General features: G+C 43.1%; 1 protein-coding gene across 2 annotated transcripts in view; it reads left to right on the top strand.

Moving 5' to 3' along the window:
* The window catches only part of SCAPER (S-phase cyclin A associated protein in the ER), a 140084-nt gene that overhangs the window by 88945 nt on the left and 29764 nt on the right, over positions 1-21375 (top strand). For both annotated transcript variants that reach the window (XM_033070745.1, XM_033070746.1), the window contains exons 24-27: positions 122-237; positions 7545-7668; positions 15517-15746; positions 19356-19511. In XM_033070745.1, the coding sequence (XP_032926636.1) occupies positions 122-237; positions 7545-7668; positions 15517-15746; positions 19356-19511 (626 nt within the window). The remainder of the gene's footprint in view (positions 1-121; positions 238-7544; positions 7669-15516; positions 15747-19355; positions 19512-21375) is intronic.

Below are 21375 nucleotides of genomic sequence, written 5' to 3'. Positions count from 1 at the left end.
CAACACGATAAATAAATGTATTAAGGGCTTTCTACATTGACAGAATCCACAACTGTCAGATGTACCCTTTATTGAGACATTTCTTTTATTTCTGTTGGTTCTCTTCTTTGTGTTTCTTCAGAACACAGCAGATAAAGTTGCATTCCGGGCTGCAGGAGGACTGACTGCTCTTGAAAATGTTCTTCAGATGATGACTTCTCCCAGCAACCTGAGTGCAGCTACCAGGGTTCCCTTGAAGTGAGTATGCTGGGTCCTTCAGCTGCACTTAGTCACTGCAATGTTCATCTCAGATCTACTGCTTTTTCTCCTAGTCCTGTGTTGGACTTCAGAGCAAAAACCCAGCTCTTCTCTGTGCCATGGAAGGTGAAAGATGCTTCCACTCACCCTCTGGTTTCCTAACTTGGAGGTTTTATTTTGAGCTGTGATATGAATTAGCAGCAGCTGATTGTATAAAAAAAGATGAAACTCTCTAACAGAGGGGGAGATACATATCTTCTGAAGTTAGTCTGCAGAGATCTCTAGTGGGAAGCAGGGGAATTCTTTTTAAGGGCTGTAATTCACTGGAATCTGTCTGCTTTTCAAATTAGGTAAGATACTGCTAGCTGAAAGGGCTCCTGCAAACAGGTAAATCAAAATTCTTGTGGATTAGAGAAATTCCTCTTTACAGAACGGAAGAATGGAAGGGTTTAAATGTCTAATCCCTAAAAAAGAGGGTGGTGACTTAGCAGAATTCCTGCAAAAGCTGGTAACTGAAAAGCATGCTCTTTTCCCTAATCTCTAACTGTAGGTTTTATACAGTCAAAACCAAAGAAGTGCTTTCAGAGCAGAGCTAGCCATGGTTTCAGTACAAACCCAAGGTGTCCTGGTGTGTACCATTGCCATAATTCGTTTGTAGATATTTTGTGATATTGGTATAATTGTAATTCAGGCACTACAGTGGGAGAGTTTGGATTAAAATGGCCAATAATATGTTATGGGACATGAATGTGAAGTGCTGGGGAAGAGCACTAAGGAAAAACCCTTCCTTTAATATCTAGACTTCACACTTCTATGAGAATAAATAAAATTCCTGCCTTTGCAGTCTTGCCAAATCCACTGGGTGCAAATCCAGCCAGCTCCACACTTGGAGCAATCCTGACTTAGGCTATGGTGAGCAGCTCAGGGACAGCCTTGGGGCTTCTGCATTGGCAGAGTCTCTAATTTTGAGTCATCTCATCAGTGTGGGATAAACTTCACAAGGGACAGAATTGCACTGTGTACCCACATAAAGTCTGGTTTAAACTGAGCTTTAAATTCTTAGGATGTGCACATCTTTGATTTTTGTTCTTTTTTTTTAGACCAGTCTTGCTTTGGTAGCCTTTGTTGAGAAGGTTTGAGAACATTGTGTCTGCATTACTGAAAACATTTTTGAAGTTTGAAGTTTGTGAGGATGTGTTAGGTCTCGAAGGAGTTTGTGTGCTGATGAATAAAGCCCCATGTGTGTAACAGAAATCACATCCAGAGAGTTGAGCAGAGGTTCTCCTCTCTCTGACAGTCACTGCCTATCTCACACCCTTTTCAGACCAGTGCTTGCTCAGATTCCTGAGCCTGTTCATGACTGAACTGTAAAAAGAGTTTTTGCATCTTTGAAAAACTCTCTAAACATTGTTTCATTAGCACAGATTTTCCACTAGCAGTATTTCCAGAGGAAATACGGGGGCAGAAAGGAGATGAATATAAACTGTTCTGACAGCATTGTATGTTAAAAACATCTTCTGAAGAGCTTTGAAATACAGCATTTCATTCAAGTTCACAGCAAATTGCAGTCTCCCGTTTGTAGGCACCTGGAAGGATGGAAGTTGGGAAGTTATCCATCAGCTTGCACATAATTTGACACAGGATCCTGCTCTCTAAAGCAAACTGCTCTTGCAGGGCTGGTCTGTGAGGGCCTGACTTAGCCTGGAGTCTGCTGGAAGGGGCCCAAGGAGTTTGGTGTTGCTGCATGGGATGCAGAGCCTCTTCTCTTGCTATTTCTGTGGCTTTTTTGGTGGAGGAGAATGTTCTGTGCAGAGTCTGCAGCTCAACTGTGGAGAGCAAGCAATAGTTCCAGAGGGTGGGACTTTCTGTGGACAGTTTGAACCAGGCACAAACCGTATTCATGGGTGTTGGTATGGTGTCACTGAAAGGATTTAAGAAATTTTTCACATAGTGTTTGATGGGGGTTCAAAACCAAGGGCAATCATGGAATATATTTAATTCTTCAAATGAAGCAGAAAATTCAGATCACATTTCTCATTTAATGTTGAAACAAGTTTGAAGTTACAGTAATTTCACACCTATAAGGCGCACTTCCGGATGTTGGCAAATTTCCAAACTTTGTCCATATATAAGGCGCACCGGACCGTAAGGCGCACTTTTTTTTGTGGCGAGGATCCGCCGCCAGCTCCCCCCGTGCGGCTGCTGACGGTGGCCCCGCCTGCCCCTGCCGGCCACGGCCCCACCTGCCCCTGCCAGCCCTGCCTGCCCTTGCCAACCATGACTCCGCTGGCACTGCTGGCCCCGTCTGCCCCTGCCGGCCGCAGCCCCACCTGCCCCTGCCAGCCCCGCCTGCCCCTACCAGCCACGAGTCCGCTGGCACTGCTGGCCCCGCCTGCCCCTGCCGGCCACGGCCCTGCCAGCTCCCCCTGCAGTTCTCACGGCTCACACTTCCAGGTTGGCAAATTTCCCAACTTTGTCCATATATAAGGCGCACCAGATTATAAGACGCGCTTCCGAGTTTCCATCACAATTTTAGTCAAAAAGGTGCGCCTTATAGTCATGAAATTACTGTACTTTTCTTTCTTTTGTGCCAGTGTCGTTTACATCCTGATTTCTTGAACTTTGAATCTAGTGAGGCAGCAGTTTTTCTGTTTAAAGACAAAGCAAAGCCCTGTGGAGAGAAGTTGAATGAAGACCTTTCATGAATTGCCCTTCAGTCTTCCCCCAGCCAAATATGCTTTGTTAAAGGACACTACAAATTGTTTGTGGGTTCTTGTAGTCTTTAACCATTTGTACTCATCTTAAATTGGGAATTTGTTGCTTTGTGATGGGGATAAGCTATTTACAAGTAGGTGAGGAGATTACATGGGCTATTATCTACATCTCTCTTTCCCCAAAATCCTGGCTGTATGGTGCAGCTCAGAACTTTAATCCCGTGTCTACAAGATAAAGCTTTATTATCAGAAGATTTAACAATATGCCTCTTGTTTTGTACCCCTGTCCAGCTCAGTAGTCACAGCAGCAGGATGGGAAATGCTCTGAGGAAGATGTGACATTTATGAGACAGATGATACATTTGATGTTGGGGCAGTTTTTGTCCCCTTCAAAAAATCACTGGAAAAGGGAAAGAGAAAGCAGTGGCTTATAATAAGTTTTCTTTTTGGTGTTAACATAAAAATTAATGTCCAGCCATATTATTTCTCAAAGCAGCATTTAGTAGCTTTCCAGAATTTGTCCGCTTCTCCACAAAACAAGACACAGCCAGCAGAATTTGTGATTTTCTCTAGAAGTTTAAGAAGAATAGCAAATGGGAGTTGCCCAGCAGAACAAGGCAATGCCTTCAGATGGAGAGCAGGAGATGAGGCTCATGCCCTGCACTGTGCAACTCGTTCACCATGACATATTGGTAACAAACCTGCTACCAAACCAGGCTTGTAGGGTTTAATTCACTTCTGGGGAATGCTTTGACTTCCTTGAGTGACCAGTATTTGAAGAGAAACGGGCAGTAGTTGTGTAAGGAGCAAAGCTGAACTTTTGCTACAAGTTAAGGTGGGATTGGAGTCAAGTTTAATGTATCTTCTGTTTTCATACAGTTCTTGCATCATTTATTTAAAGCAAATATTATCAGGGTAAAACAGCTAAAACCATAATTACATACATAAAAAGAAAGTAGTGCCCCCCATAATATTTTGGATAGCATTGATACAAATGACATTATTCAGTAAGAGCCATTTTTAACTGAGAGCTGCTTTTATAGCTTGTTTTCTGTAATTTTAACTTGGGTTTAGGAGCATCCATTTCTTCAATTCCAGTGTTGCTGTTCATGCAGTTTTATTGTTGTTTCAATCCATATTCTTACCTTGATGGTTCCTTACCCATTCCACTCTGCAGCCATTCTGTGCAGCATTTTCAGTAAAATTTCACCTCCCACTTGTTTGCAGCTCAGCAGGTAATTGCCAGTACTGATCCCTTTCCCCATCAGACTGCTGCATAATATTCAAACTGGTTAAAAATGAGCAGTCTTCTACTGAATTAACACATCCTAGCTTGGATAATGGTTAGTTTTGTATTATTGCACTGCCAAATGGAGCTTTTAGGGTTATTTATTGATAATCAAAGTGTGTTCATTTGTAACATCAGGAGTTGTAAGAACAGGGAAGAGCTTTACACTTGAAGCAGGTGAATTGTTGTCTGTTGATGATGCCCTGGTTTTTGTAAAGCAAAAGTTGAGTTCTTGCCTCTGTGTCCTGGTGCACTGTCATGGATTAATTTTCCATGGTTGCATACTGTTAATGCCTCAGTATTTTTAATACAAGTCAAAGTTTGTCAACTTGTTTTTATCAGGCAAATTGAGGAAAAGAAGATGAACTAACATTAAAAAAAAATCACATGCAGACATATAAACTGTTGAGATATAGCTTGATGAAAATGAATCCTCCTCTCCTCCTCCATACTCATGTTAAATAAACATAAGGTACAGATGCGTATTTTTGTCTGGTTTAAAGACATATTTCTTTTTTGGCTCCAAGCTTGTATACCATAAGGAGGTTTTTATAATTGGATTTACTCTGGAGGAAAGCCTTACAGCCTGGCTGTGGGGTGGAGTGAACGTGCTGGGGCAGAGCTGGAAAGCTGATTTGTGAGTGTGATACAAAGTTTAGAGCACATCAGTGATCCATAAGCACCTGCTCTGCAAAGCCTCCTGCTTCAGCCCTTCAGCTGGGGGCTCTCTGCACATCACACCTCTGCAATTGTGTTCTTTTCTTCCAGAAGGGAAGGAAATTGTGGGAGATGCATTGGGTTTTTCGTCCCAGAGTTGAAGGTGTGGTTAAATAAAGTTGTGGCTGTGCTGTTCACAGCTCTCTCTTGTCTCGTGGCCTCATGCAGAAATGGTGACACTTGACAGCTGTTGTTCTCTTAATAAGATTAAAGCAAAGAAATTAGTTGTGCTGTCTCTAATCTGCCATTTAACACTGCCAACCACCTGGGGACACTTCTGTGCCGCCAGTCCTGGTGCTGGATTGCAGTGGGGCTGTGGAGCCCAGGCAGAGCCTTGATCAGGATGTGTTCAGACTGCTGTTAGCAAGCTTATGGTATCAATTAAATGGAACCTCTTTATTGTTGTGAAAAATTCATTTGACATCCATTTGCTTCCAGCACCTTTTCAAACGCATTATCAGAGTCTCTGGAAACTCTGGACTCGTTGTGACGTGAGGCTCACTTGGGAAATGCAAAAGCATGATGCATTCTTACAGTGGAATTTGGTCTTTGGATAAATGGGAAGTTTTTGTGTCTTCAAGTGCAAAATAAACGATCCTCTTAGGAGTTAGGAATCCCATATGTCAAAAAGCATTTATTGCAGTGAATTAACTAAATCACCTCAGGACTCTGAAATGCTGTCAGAATTAACCTACAAGTTCATATTTGACACTTTGGATGAATTATAATGTTTATATTTAAATAGAATTGATCTTTATTTTAGAATAGCTGATAAAATGACAGAAGCTGATTTAAAGTATCCTCTCAACAGAAAATAGAGACTACCAATAGAGTTTCTTCTCTTTTCCCCCTCTAAACATACCTACACAAGGGAATAATCTTCATGAAAACTAGAAGGAGGTGGCTAATGAAAATATTTTTCAGCATTACTGAGAGAAGGGAGCTAAATCCCCTTATATAGTCAGGAGAGGAAGAGAGAGAATTGTATTACAAGACAGATTTGTAAAAATGCATATGAAACATGCTGCTTCAATTATCTTTAGGTGTTGTCCTTGTAGGGTAAAAATTAGGTGAAATAGATGAAAATTAATCTGCTCTTGGTCAATTAGTAATTATTTAATATTGTTTTCATGCCATGTAAGCTGCAGATTGAAATTGATTTAATTAGGCACTAGAGTAAAATTAATTACTAGTACAGTTTAATTTATCTAACTGGTAATATGGTAATACTCAGGAAAGGAGGGAAAGTATAAATGTTCATTCACTTCTATTTCTAATTCTCCAGCTGAAGAGAAGACAATCCAGCCATACAGATGCAAAATTTTGCTCCACTTTTTCTGGCCTCTGAGCATTTCCAGCTTTGCTTTGCTTGACAAATGCAATGTATGTATGTGAGAGGCTTCCAGTTCAGCTCTGGGGAGCCAGGCTAGGGGGCCAGATGCCTCAGCAATGAGCCCAGCATCACTAAAGTCCTTACTGTGTAAATAATTCTGTTGTTCCAAAGAGTATTTTAGGAGAAAGATAAAGGGTCAAACTCAGCTCCAGAAGTATGTTGAATTAGTCTGCAGCTTCTTCTGTTAAATTCCAGCTTTGATGATTTCGGTGCAGTAACTTGGTGTTTGTTGCAGTCCCACTTTTGTATGACATTTCAACAATGCTCATAATTTATTTTCTTCTTTGGAGCTTATTTGAACTTAGCCACATTTTTTCACATGTTGAGGAAAACTCAACAAAGTAAAAGTTCTTTTTATTTTGGTTTACTTTAGTGAAACAGCTTGAATGTCTGACCATCTGTATTTATTGTTGGATGTATTTATGATGCATTTGGGTTCTGTGTGTGTGTTTGTGAAGGAACAATGATGGCTTTTGTAGTAAGCAAAGCTCAGGAAACAAATTCTTTGTTGATTCTGAAGTAGGGTTCTCTTTGGTGAGATTAATCTTTGTGAGACTATTCTCTAGGACTGGTCCCAGCTCCCCTGTTTTGAGGGACTGGAGCAGCTGGAAGTGGCTGCCCATGGTGCAGAGAGCAGTTGTGCATGTGGCTCATTTTGTGTTGTCCCATTGCAAAGCTGTCCCCTCTCCCTAGCACAGCTGGGGCTGCACATCAGCACTGCAGACTGTGTGAGGAGTGGGTGGATGTGGCTCCAAACCTCTGCTGCTGCTGGCTGTGCCTGTCCTTGCTCATCCCTGCTCCTTGTGCAGGAGTACAGGCATTGCTGGCAGCTTCTATCTCAGACTAGCCCTGCTGTCTGAGAACTGCTTCAAATACTTCTCCAGGTCCTGAGGGTCCTGCCAGGAGAGAGTTCAGTGTGTGCTACAGCTGTGAGCCACACACAGAGAAATGTTACCTGTCCAAGGGATGCAACTGGCTGCTACTCTGTCAGTCCAGTACCCAACGTGTGTGGCTTCTGCTTTATGGTTTTGAAGACGTTGATTTCATTTAAGGTATTAGTTCTCTTTGGAATCCCAAGTTAAAGAAAATGAATATGAATTCCTGCAAACTTATTTTTTGATGTGCTGCCACTTACTTGCTTTTAATTTACTGATGAAAGTAAAATTCTAATTTTTCTTCCCTTCTACCTTTTTAGGTCACTGTGCAGTACAGTGAATGTTTACAGCCTCACCTGCAGCAACTGCATAGAAAACTGCTCCTATGTTCTCTTCAGTAATAAGATCACTTTTCTGATGGACCTGTTGATCCACCAGTTTACGGTAGGTATAACAACTTCTTTCATTTGGAGATTTTTGCATGCTTCACAAACATGTATTTAGAGTATAAGAACACCAGGAGGTACACAAGAATAAAGGTTTGAAAGAATAGAATTCATTTGTTGTTTGTATTTGGTGCCTGTGTCTACTGTACTCTGTAGAAATGGATGTATTTGCTTTTACTGATAACTTCTGCAAAGGCTTGTCTACCAGGAACCCTGTGAGTGAGTATTGTTTTATCTTTTTCTGAGGTTGTTTTCTTTAAAATTCACCCTATAGGAATATTTAAAGTATAGACTATAATGAGTTGTTTCTCTGTGTTTGATTCTTACTTGTTTTGGTGTCAGGAATCTAAGTCAGGTCAATACATTGCCAGAGTCTGATTTGCTGAAGTGCTTAAATAGGACTCTTTAGCAATGAAAGTTTTAATTTTCCAATGTTTCATTTAATTTAAAATGTCATTAAATATTTTATTTGAAAACTCATTTTTAATTCATAGTGCCCTGCTCATCATAAGATATTTAGTCCTAGTTTTTTACTTATAAATCGTGTGTATGTATTTTCATGAGCCAAGCAGTTTGTTAATTGAAAAGTTATGTACATACTGTTAATAATTTAAGCAGTGCTGTTGGAATCAACAAGGCCCAGGACTGAGATGAACACTTGAGGAGCACAGTCCGAGCTGTGTGACACAAAGAACTCTGAGCTGAGCTGTGCTGTGCTGTGAGCAGCGTGCAGATCTCTCCAAGAGGAGAGCTCCTGGCTGAGTGTTCAGTGAAAGGTGTGCTGGGCACTGCTGCCCCGGGGAATCAGCGCTGGGAAATCCTGCAGCACCTCAGCAGTGCCAAAGCTCACTGCTGCCAAAGCCCTGCTCTGCTCACAGGGCAGCACTGCACAGGGACCTGGCATTTCCTGAAGGAGCACACTGGCCATTTCTTGGGCAGAGCTGGCCACCTAGAGCTCAGAGATGCTACAGAAGGAAAATTTACTGCACTTAGAGCTCTTTTCAGGCTGTTGCCAAATCCTACCCTTGAATTGCAGCACAACTGTAATTAAAGCTTAATGTTTCCCATGATCCACAGTGGACTTTTCTTTGCTGTACAGAAAGTCTCTTATGTTCTCTTCATGCAGAATTGGCCCTTAAACTGGGATATCTTCAGAGTTCCATGAAGTGCATATTTGAGTACAAAACCCAAAAACACTACTGCTTTTCTAACCCTGATTTTTCTCTCTTGAAAATATAATAAATCAGATCAAGTTTGAATTTTTCCTTTTTTTTTTTTACAAAAAAGAAATGTATGAACTGAGAGTAGCTCTGAATACCAAAACACTAAAATATACCCCCAGAGACTTTTAACTGCTTCCACTTTTCCTGGTTGGATGAGCTGTGTGATGCAGCCTTTGCCCATGTCATGTGTATTTCCACTTACTGTTGGAAAATAAAGCCCAAAGTAAAACTAGGAGTACTAAATGAGAATGTATCTTTTCAAGGTTTTAACAAATTATTAAACAAGTACACCAATATTTGCTGAACACAGCAACAGTACTGTTTTGAGAGGCATTTCAATATAATCTTGAATACATCCAGTATGAACCTTTTTTCCAGACAGTTTATTGGATTTAGTTTTGGTTTGGGTTTTTGTGTGTGTGTGACATCCAGCCTGTCCAGGTTAACAGTTTGAAGTGTCCTGTTTCGACCTTTCTTGAAGGGACTGCTAGGAACCCTTCTGTAGCCTGACTTGCCCTGTTAGCTTCTTCAGCCTCCCTAGCTCAGGTAATGCCTAAATCAGTGGCTGCTGAGGACAGCAGGGCTGTCTCCTGATTTCCATGATTAATGGGTCAAACCTTCCCACCTACATTCATACAGGCCTTGTGCTGGACTTGGAGCTTTGTTTATTTACTGCTCTCTCTGCTCTTCTTTGTCTACTCTAGCCAGAAGATAGCTGCAGAATAATTTTCTAGTTGTATGTTTTGGAAGGTTTCATACTAACAAAACTGAGTAATTAATGGAGCTCTCAGCATGTTTGATATTTTGGGGGTTTTATTTCCAGTCAAGTGACAGCTGTCATGTACTTCTCCAAAGGTATCTGAGAAGCCATACACCTAAACCACACCTGTCTGTGTGATATCATGACACATCACATGATTATTTTTTAAGGCAATCTTTAAATGCATAGTATCTGAAAATTCTAAGACATCATTAGTGAATGTGCAATGAACATTAGGTAAAGTAGCCATCAAACAAATGTAGGGATCAAAACCCAATTGTTGGTTACTTTTTTCTTCTCCAAAACACAGTGCTTAAATTTGGTCATATTTTAGGTAAGTGCCTATGAAATTTTACTGGGTTTAAGTTTATCTGGCTATCTAGTCACAGGAAAGTAATTTTTCTCCTCCACTTCTTGCTTGGAATGTGCTGCCTGCCATTTAATTTGGACTCTTCAGAAAGACAATATACATCCCATTGCAGTTTCCTCACCATTTGTGGTCAGTTTTTTTAATCTTCTGTGCTGCATCAAATAAGGCAGCTCCACTGATGATGACAGGAACTGTGCAATGCCAGGCACATCTGTGCTGCTGGGCTCTTCCAGTCCATTTTGAAATTACTTCTGTCTCCATGGGGTTCAGCTGTGTGACACTGACAATTCTTCAGTCCCTAATAACAAGCCCATGTGGGGAATAGTAAATCCTGAGAACAGGGCTGGAGTAGAAGAGCTAATGAGATGCTGAAGTGTTTAGGAATAGAGATTTAAAAATTGAAACCTTCACCTACACCATCCTAAGCCCATGCATTTCCTGAGCCATTTCCATTTCTTTGGTTCACTAGTTACCACATAGAAGGTCTGACTTCCTACTGAGATTTCTGACACGTAAAGTAATTTCACAACCGTAAGGTGCACCGGATTATGAGGCACACCTCCTGGAGTCGGCAAATTTTGTAACTTTGTACATTATATAAGGTGCACCAGACTATAAGGCGCACTTTTTTTTTACAGCGAAGATCCGTGCTGCGCACAACAAAGTAACGAATTAGTAATGGAATCCCACGATCGTGGAGTTTACTGGCAGGTGCTCAATTTGCAAACATTTTTCACAGATTGGTGTAGCCTTTAAACGCAGCTCCAAGCACTCTCCCTGTGCGCGGGCCCTGGCACTCCCGCCCGCCCCTGGCTGGCGAGGGGGGCGAGGGGCAGCCGCGGCTCGTGGCTGCTGCGGTTCGGGGTGGCCATGGCTGACACCTCGAGGTTGCTGTGGTTCAGGGCGGCTCAGGGCCACCACAGCTCGTGGCGGTTCGGGGCCACCCGCGGCTCGAGGCCGCCTGCTCCCTCCCTCCCCACGCGGCTCCTGCTGGCCGGGGTCTGCCTGCGGCCGCCCGCTTCCACCCCCCTTGTGGCTCTACTCATGTCTCACACTTCCGGGTTGGCAAATTTCCGAACTTTGTCCATATATAAGGTGCACCGGACTATAAGGCACACTTCTGGGTTCAGACCAAAATTTTAGTCAAAAGGGTGCACGTTATAGTCATGAAATTACTGTACAGTAATTTCACGACCATAAGGCACACCAGACTATAAGATGCACTTTTTTTTTGCAGCGAGAAGCTGCGTGGCGCCCAACAAAGTAACGAATTACTGGCAAGTGCTCAATTTCCAAACATTTTTCAAAGATCGGTGTAGCCTTTAAATGCAGCCCCAGGTGCCCTCCCCGTGCAGCGGGCCCCGGCACTCCTGCCCGCCTCTGGTGCCGGCTGGCACGGCTTACAGCTCCCAGTGCGCGGCTGCGCTGCATCCAGGCTTCCACCCGGCCGGCAGCAGCAGCGCTTCTTCCTGCTTTCCTGCAGTGGCGGCTGCGCCGCTTCTCCCCGCTTCCCCGGGGCTGCGCTGCTTGTTGCCACTTTTCCGCAGCGGCGCCGGCGGCCTCCGCAATGCCTCTCACTGCCTCTTGCCACTTTTCTGTGGCAGCGCCGGTGGCAGTGGCAGCCGCGATGCCTCTCCCCGCCTCTCACCGCTTTTCTGCGGCGGTGTCGGCCGCAGGGGCTGCACCACCACCGCCGCCGCTTTCCCCCGGCCGCCCGGGCCCCGCTGCCGCTGCTCCAATGCCACCACCAGGCGGCCTTTGCTCGGGGCTGTTGCAGGCTCGCACTTCTCGTTACCCCCGCACCTGGGCCAGGGCCAGCACCGCCCTGCTTCTCGTTCCCCCTGCCCCCACGCCCAGAGTGGCGCCGCCCGGCTTCTTGTTCTGCCAGGACCAGGGCCGGCGGCAGCTCCCTCCCTCCCCGCACGGCTCCTCCCGGCTGCGGCTGCCTGCTCATGCCCCCCCACGTGACTCAGCGCTCCCGCGGCACCGCCCCCCCATTGCAGCTCACACTTCTGATTTGGCAAATTTTACAACTTATATAAGGTGTACCGGACTATAAGGCGCACTCCCAGATTCAGGGGAAAAATTTAGTCTAAAGGGTGCGCCTTATAGTCATGAAATTACTGTATTTGTCAGAATGTTTTTGAGGCAAGCCCAATGGCTACACATGCAGAAAACACAAATCACTGTTGGTTATGAGAGAATGATCTGAAATAATTGACCAAATCAACAGAAACCATGTGTGCTTCCAAAGGTCTGAAATCTTTATGTTTGGGTTTATCAACTCTACATTTAAAACTCTTCATGGCTATGGAGGACTGTGCCTTTTATGAAATAAAAATATGAATGAGTTGTCAGTGCTGGAGCTCTGTGTTGCTAACTGGAAGTTATTTAGTGTTTTTGTTAGCACAGCAGGAGAACATGCTCTGATCTGCAGAGGTATTTTGGTGACATGAGTCAGAAGAGAGGAGCATTTTTTTTTTTTTCAGCTATATTAAATGTGTGCCTAAGTGCTTTACTGGATTGGGGCCATATTGTGCAGCATCTTACAGGATTAAGCCCAAGATGCTGGGCAGAGCTGAAGAGCTTATGGCAGCTCTGCACAAGCATGGGAACCCCTGCTCAGGGGGATTCTCTGAGGAATGCTTATCACTTGGATGGAGACTGTGCCAGAGCTGAGAATACTCACCAGAGTGTTCAATCCAAGAACTGACTTAAAGAAAGGAGGATTCTTGATTAGGCCCAGCAAAGTCAGCCATCAGAAAAGCTAAAGTAGCACTGAGATGTTGGCTAGGTCAGATATCTGGACAGTAGTTACATATTTTCTGATTTTCCATTGTGATTTTAAAAAGTTTTATACCAATTACTCAACGAATCATTTAAAGCGTGTAATCACACCTGTAGATTTGTGTCATATAAAGTGTTAAACCTCAGGAACATGGAATGTTGTTACATTTACCCATCCAAAGCCCATGTTCCACACAATTTCTGTGCATATCATTAACTCCTTATGTAATCAACACAAAGAAACCAGAGCTTGAAAGCTTTCATAATGACACTATTAAATCTTAAGATTTCCTACCCCCTTGCTTGATACAATAATCAACAAGCAAGCAACCCAATTAATTTTGCTTCTGCAAGCACACTGATTCATTCTGAGCATAAATCTCAACACACTTTCACACTATCCCATTAATTACTTCTTCAGTAAAAGAGCTGATGTGTTATCACTCATTTGAGTTTGTGTAAAAGGAAAATCTTCAAGGAATTAAGTTCAAATTTACCCATTTTCTGTCAAGTAGTATTTCCTTCTATCTCATTTGATATAACACTGTGTAAAAAACTGTATTTGTTCTCACCTTATATTAATTAACACACACACATTTTCCCAAATAATTGAACACAAAAAATAAGCTCTGCAGGAAATTACTCTAGTAAGTGCCAGATCTATTTATTTTACAAATTAGGAAGAGCAGTTTTATTTTGAAGCATGAAAAGCTTTTATAGCTAAAGATTATATACCTAGAATATATGTTTCTCCTGTGTACATTGAACTGGAAGACAAAAACAGACATTATCCACTCATAGTACTTTCATTACAGCAACCCAAAGGCTCTACTGCAAGATATTATTACAGTAATTTCACGACTATAAGGCGCACCCTTTTAACTAAAATTTTCCCCCGAGCCCGGAAGTGCGCCTTATAGTCCAGTGCGCCTTATATGATGGGCAAAGTTCAGAAATTTGCCAACCTGGAAGTGAGAGCTGCAAGCCACGGGGGGAGCCAGCAGGGCCACGGCTGCCAGGTGGAGGCTGGGCGGAGCAGCGGTGGGCACACTCCGGCCCTGTGCAGGTGGGACGACCCCTCCACAGGTATGCGCCGGCCCCGTGCAGGCGAGGCGGCCCCCTCACAGGCACTCCTCGGCCCCGTGGAGGGGGCACGGAGGGGCGGCAGGCATAGCCCGCCCCCGTGGAGGGGGCACGGAGGGGCGGCAGGCATAGCCCGGCCCCGTGGAGGCGGCACAGAGCAGCGGTGGGCATGCCCCAGCCCTGCTGGGTACAGGCGGGCCTGGGGGCCAATGGCTGCCGGGTTGAGGCGGGGCCTCGGCCAGTAACCGCACGGGGTGAGCTGGGGGCGGAGCCTCGCTGCAAAAAAAGAGTACGCCTTATAGTCCAGTGCGCCTTATCTGATCTACAAAGTTGCGAATTTTACCGACTCCCAGGGGTGCATCTTATAGTCCGGTGTGCCTTATGGTCATGAAATTACTGTAAATCTTTAAAGAAATAGCACATATAGCTTTTTGTCTAAGGTGAAAGAAAGCAGTAAGTAGCATTTGCTGGCAATTTTGAAACCTTAATGTTCCGAGCACAAAGACACCACATTGAAGTTGACTTACACATTGCAAAGCTCCATCCTTCTGTTTCAGTGAGCAATTGGTATCATTAGGCATGAATTATTTTAGTCAACAAATGTTACTGGAGCAACCTAGTATTGTTTTTCCTATTGAACTTGAATAAGCAGCTAAAGGCTTCTCACTTGCTGTCTTGGCTCAGCACCAGGAACAGACCATTACAATGAGTTTTAAGTACCAGCACAAGGCTCAGAGCTAATGAATAATGAAGAAATGTGCATGTTGTTCTTTGTCACCAAGTGTTACCAAATCCCTCCTGATACCTACACGAGGAGCAATGCTTCTCTGGCCTTGCCTGCAGATACTGAGTGTAAATGAGTTTAACCTGGAAGGAAAATGCCCTTCCAGCCAGTATTGATCCCTGCTGCTGTGTGAGCCCCCAGGCCATGGCAGAGCAGAGGCTCCAGGGGGATGTGGGGTTTGGCCCAGCAGCATCAGCCAGGGGGATGTTCCAGGAGCCCTGACTGCTGCCAGTGTCTGGAGCACTGCAGCCCTTCACACACACTCCACTTACTGTTGGATTGGAATAGGGCAGCATTTCAGCTGGATAAATCACCTTGGACTGCACAAATGGAAACATTAAATGAATTTTTTAAAATTTAATCTCTCCAGGAGGATTTCCTTCCAGATCTGTATCTTGCATATAGATTTGTCTTCAGATTTACATGTGTTACATACAGCTCAACCTCACCTTTTTAGGAGTGGTCTCCAGTTAAATGATGTAGAAAAATGAGATTCCTCTGAGGTCTGCTCAGAGAGAACTGGGTGTTGTGCTTCTGACATGATGGACAAGGGCAGTGGTCACTGGTGATGTTTTATGCATAAGAACACAGTTATACTAATGACATACTCTGCTGCTGTCAGGCTTCCTTGGTTCTCAGATGCTACATTCTTGTGACTTGATTTATTCTGGTCCAGCTTGTACCTGAAATGGTTTCCTGTCCATCAGCACTGCTAGAATGTTATTAGTTTTTTTGTTATTACTTTTGCTGTAGGCCTGTGCAAATTTGTAAATGTTTCTCTGCAAACCTTGGTTGCTTTTACTGATTCCTGGCTGTTTGTGGTTTTTCTCTTTACTTAGGTTAGTGTTCCAGATGACCATAATGCTACTGCAGGCAGAAGTGTAAATAAGCAGGTATTTGAAGGTTTAACAACAGGACTTCTGAGGGTGGCTGCTGTGATTTTCAGATGTCTCATCTCCAGCTTCCCAGATGGCAACAGCCACTCTACTGCACTGAAGATATTACAGGAAGTGAAGAGTAAATCCTCAAAAGTGGAAGCCTTCAGCAGCAGAGTCCAAGACCTAATCAGGTTTAAAAAGAGATAATGAAACTTTTCTAAGTATTCTTTATGAGAGAGAAAGCAAATTGCACTGATTTGAGAGGAACAAAGTGCTTTAACCTTAATGCAGTGAGAGTAGTTTGTGTGGGTAGTCAGGAAGACTATTGAAATACTATATTCTCAATCAAAAATAGTCCTCAAAAATTACAGACAAAGAAATACAGAAACACAAGATTCTTTTCTTTTGGACTTGTCCTCTGTGTCCTTTCCATTACTTTTCTCTCCTGATTACCTAGGAGCCAGCTTCCATGTACTTTCCTCTCAGTTCTCTGTGCCAACTGTGTGTGTCCATTGCCTGTGGTCTCATGTCATACATGCATTCACATAAGCTTGTCATAAAACACATTTCCTCTTATAAAAATCACCCAGTCATTCCTAGAATCTGATTTTACCATGTAGCTGCATTTTAATAGCTGGACCTAAATGTATTAGTACATACATAGTTGATACATATTTAAAATATATAAAACTAATATATATCCAACAGTATATTAGACTTGCTATAGTTTCACTGGTAAACTATATCAATAGTTACCAATAAATTATCATATAAATATAGAAATCATATACAATCATATAAATAGTTACCAGTGTGTCTTCAGCCCTCTGAAGAAATGAAATTCTTCTTTATATGCTGCTGAAAACATGTCACAGTGAGCCTTCAGACGTTTCAAAGTCTGTTTTGATGCTGATGGAGACAAAGAGGACATCTGGAGGAGGAAAGCAAAACAAGTAGTTGTCATAGATACCAGTGACCTCTAAAACTTTGGTGTTCTCATGTAACTCCCCTTCTCCCCAAACAGGTTTTGATGGAGTGTGAAATTTCAGGATGTTGTATTCTGCCCATTTATGAATGGGAGGGTGGGAGGTCTGTGCTACTGAGCAGACATCTGACACTGTCTGGGCCCAGCACAGGCAAACCCTCGAGATAAGGAGGGACAGGACAATCCAGCAGCTCCCTCACCTGAGGCACTTTGGGGGATCTGGTTATAAATGGGGAATGAAAGGCATGATGACAAGGTAATGGTGCAGTTAGGAAAAAAAGAGAGAGGGCATTTTAAAGCAGTCAAAAACAGACAAATTCTGCCATTAATGAGAATCTTTCACCTCTAGGCAATTGTATCATATGTCACGGGGAGTTGATTAAGTGAGAGTTTTGGAAAGATGGGGGAAGAAAGAGGAACACTGACTTTTTTTTTTTCCTATTTGGGACTACTACACCTGATGCCTAAACATGAATTATCTGTGTGCTGTCTGGGTATCCAAAGGGTGGCCAGGTTATTTCAGCTGTGCTCCTGTGGAAAGAGATGGCGGCAATAGATTAGAGAGCTTTGACATTCCACTTGTGTGTGTGCTCCATTCCTGGAGGAAGGGAGTGCTCCATGCATCTTGTGGTGTCTCCGGGTGCCAGCGAAGAATGGTCCCAGCAGACTGAAAGCTCTCATCCATTTCCTCCCTGCCAGAGGAGCAGCTGCTCTGTGCCCAGCTCTGGGTGCAAAGGAGGGGCACAGTGGGCACAGCTTGCAGGTGTCATGCTGCAGAGATGCTGCTGGGAGAGAGAATGTTGAGGAGGAAGGTTGTGCCTTTTTGTGAGCCACCATCTATCAGTATTAGCTCCATTTTATTTAGTTCTTCCTCTCGCCTCCTATTTCTCAGAGCTGTTTCCAGCACTCAGCATTTCTCTGTGACTGTGATGTATCTAAGACCCAGCTATGTTCCTGGAATCATTCCACTAATAAAAGCAGAATTGTTTATCACCTGTGTGATAATCAGGTGGATTGCTTAGATCAAAATCTGCAAGAAACTTAATGCTAATAACCTTTCATGTTGCTAAATAGAACAGACAAATTTACCTGCACAGTGAGTGTGCAATTAATAACCTTTGTGCATCTTTAAGTGTTATTAACTGCTGTACTTCAGCAGCTTTAAAATTCTTCCATGCTCCAGTTTGACTTCTTGCTTTACATCCAGTGTATTTTTATTCCTAATTGCTTCCCTTCTACCAGAAGCTTTGTGTCAATGGGGTGGACATTGGCAGAGGGTTTCACTTCTAACCGTGAAATCTGTCTGTGAGCAGCAACAGTGTCTGAAAAGGATGAGGTTTTCTTCCCTAGTGTCAAAACTCCCATTCTTTCAAAATCAGACTGTGGACATGCTGTGACGGAATAGTTATTTTCAATAAACAGTTGTGCTTTTGTGAGAAGCATTATCTAATCCTTAGCCTTTATTTGCTAGAATCAATATTATTTAATAATGTTCCCTATGGAGTCAAGTTCAGGTGGTGTAGTCGTGGTGTAAACTTAAAGGCAGTGGTATTCCCCTCTTCTAAAAGTCATCTCTGTCAAGTGGGCTTGGGACAGTGACCTCAAAAGCAGGAGGGTTGGTGGAGACAGTCAGGGTGGGAACAGTGGATCATCTGTTGGTGTCTGAAGGCAATTGTTTCCCCCCATGTCTTTTAATCTTTTAAGCACAGGTTAAAACACTAGTTCTGATTTTGACAAGAGGTTTCTCCCACTTCATAAAAGTGGAGGAAAACACAAAGTAAATTAGAGGGGGAAGAAAGGGAGGTGATTACAGTGGGACCTTGGTGTTCACAAAGAGCATTGATCTCATCTAAGTCAGCAGAATATGGTGGCTGAGATGGGCTGAAGTCTGAGAAGCTGGATGACTGTGGTAGAAAAGGAAAGTAGGTGAAGTGAGGTGATATCAGCAAAGTAACATGGAAAAAATACATCTCTGCATGATTTAAGTGGAGTTGATAATGATCCAAGTATGAGAGAACCTGCTGGGGGACAAGAGAGATCTTGGTACAAGGGTGAAGAGCAGATTTTTTTGACATGTGTTTCCAAGCTATTAGAAATTCAAAGAAGGAACTTCAGCAGTTGTGATCTAAGGATCAGCAGTGATGATCTGGTCAACCCTAATATAAAAAAAGGAGTTTTCAGTTCAAAAAAAAGTCACCACATGGTTCTCTGTATATTGGATGTGAGTCCTGAAGAGGTTTTTTGATCCTGATCCTTCTGTACTGATGGTAGAAGGTTGTTAATATTCTCTTGGTCCCTGAGCTCTTGGATATTTACTTATAAGAGGGGAACAAAGCCCACCAATTGGACAGTGGTTGCTATGATGTATGCATTGCTATAAAACATTGTCTGGGCAATATCATTGTCTGCTTGAATTAGTGTGTTCTACAGAGTTTACCTCTTCATACTAAAAAGAAATTGTGCTGTGGCAGAGCTATCAAGATTATTATAAATCATCTAACTATGGCAAAATTCCATTGTCCTTCTAGCAGTATGTTAAAATAAACATTTACGCTCATCTTTCTCGTCCAGTATAATACAAATTATCCTACAGCTGACTGCTCTAGTAACAAAAACTACTGATAGTCACAGAGAGCCAGATCTGAAGCTATTGGAATTGGAATTGTTTTACTGAACCCTTTCAGAAAGAGTATTTAAGTAATCACAACCTCCTTTTTGAGTGGTTTAATAGCAGAGAGGCAGAAATTACTTTTTTGCAGTTACCAGAACTGTTGTGGAACTGGTTTTTGTAACACACTTTTCCCTCTGTTTGTAGTTACGTGGTGAACATAGGCTTGGTGGACAAGCTGTGCTGCTGCTTCCTGTCTGTTCAAGGCCCTGTTGATGAGAACCCCAAAATTGCAAGTTTCCTGCAGAATGCCACAGCCCTGCTGCATGGGATTTGCCAGCTGTGTTTTGCTGTCAGTGGAAGGTGGGTGCACTGGTCAGATCAAAACGTGCTGGGTGGGCAGTGGCCTCTGCTGAGGCTGCCAGCCAGAGCTGTGGGGCACACAGGGACAGCAGCAGTGCTGAGGGTTCCCTTTGCTCACTCACCCACCCCCAAGCTGGGATGAGTTACCTTCACAAATCAGTCCTTGCAAGTCATTTACCAGAACTGCAAACCTTACCTCCTCTACTCATCATTCCACAGACTTCTGTCACTGATTAAAGTGTGCAGTCTTAGGGACTTCAAGGGGTATTTTATTATCAGCTAGAATCAGCTCTTGATTGATTTGTCTCTGTGATTTGTCTCTAGAGCAGCCTAATTTAGTTCTTGTTCTTTAAAATACCACTGCCAGTAAGGGAATTCTATTTTCCATAAAGAAAGCTTTTACTAGATTTGTCAGAGAAATTTCTAATGCAAAATGCTTGTTGTTGTAACCTAACCAAGGTTGTGGGAAGTGTACATGAGCTATGTGCCTGCCAGCAAATCTGGACTTCTGTGGTCTGCAGTGACACTTCTGTGAGAGTCAAAATTTCAGAGCTTTGGGCTGCACTTACTAGAACCTACCACACCATTGCTGTTACACATTTCAGGGAAAATCAAGGCTGGCAGAACTTCACAATGCATTCCTGAAAGGTAAAACGATGCTAGGGTTGAAAAAGTAGAGCTAATAAAATATAGGATAAGAAACAAAGCTGTAGGTAAGAGCTATTGCTGGTAGCCAGGGACACAGACACATGGAAAAAGAACTGCAAGAAATATGAGCCCAAAGAGACCATCCCAACTTACTGAAATTTCCCTTGCTGAAAGCTGCCAACTTGGCATTTTAAATTCCAGCTGAGCGCTGCCAGAAGTCAAATACTCACTAAACAAAATAATAAAGAAATCACCCTTCTGTTAGTGGAATAATAGTTCTAGCTCAGAGTGGGTAATACAATATTTGCAATTTCTGTAGCAGGCACACACTTCACTAAAATATTTGAGATCTTTGCATCCCCAAAATAGTACAGCACTGCACAAGTACAGCACTGCACAAGTACATCCATCAAGAACATCTGCTCTTTGTAGCACCGGAATAATTTTGAGGGTTGAGTGTTTTTCTTCATAGTTACACCAAGAAGTAGCTGATCCTACCACCTCCGTAAACAGCAACGCTCTGGATTTTATCCAAAGGTGCTGCTTGGTCATGATTTCCAGGTTAGATTGCTCATTCAAGCATGAAAAGAAATGAGAGGAATGAACCTGGAGATTTCAAAACTGTTGTCTTTCACTTTCAGATCAAAAGCTTTGATGTAAGTGATTAGAAGGGCAGTTTAAATCACATGTCTTTCATCACCTGAGCCCACTGTCATTTAAGCAGTGAATGCAGAGTGTAATTCTGTCGTGTTACAGAAGTCCTCACTTTTGGAGATGATTTAAATGGAAAAAGGTACTGCCAGACACAGATTAAGGTGACAGAGCTCAAATTTATTGAATTCTTAAATATGTCACAGTGGAGTAATACATGATATGTGATACCTGATCTGCAGTACAAAAGGCAGCCCCTCTGTGAGAAACATAGATGCCTCTTTCATTCCTGCTGAATGGTGGTGGAGGCAGTGCAGCCTTTCCAGTCAGCTTTTCTCATTCTCCAGCTCAGCTGATCCAAGCTTGAGCACCAGAGCAGCCTGCCTGTTGGAGCCCTCTGTCCATCCCAGTCACCAGCCCCTCTCAGCAGCCAAGGGCTGAGGTTTTATGAGATTGGAGAAGCCCAGGATGTGTTTCAAGTGCTCTGACACTGTAGCATGAGAAGTTCTGCCAAATTAATGGCAGGGTTTCATCATTGCTGAAAAGATGAAATGTTCTGAAATGT

The sequence above is a fragment of the Catharus ustulatus genome, chromosome 12 (genome assembly GCF_009819885.2).
Source record: "Catharus ustulatus isolate bCatUst1 chromosome 12, bCatUst1.pri.v2, whole genome shotgun sequence".
In the NCBI taxonomy this organism is placed as follows: Eukaryota; Metazoa; Chordata; class Aves; order Passeriformes; family Turdidae; genus Catharus; species Catharus ustulatus.
This window is presented reverse-complemented; position numbering and strand designations above follow the sequence as displayed.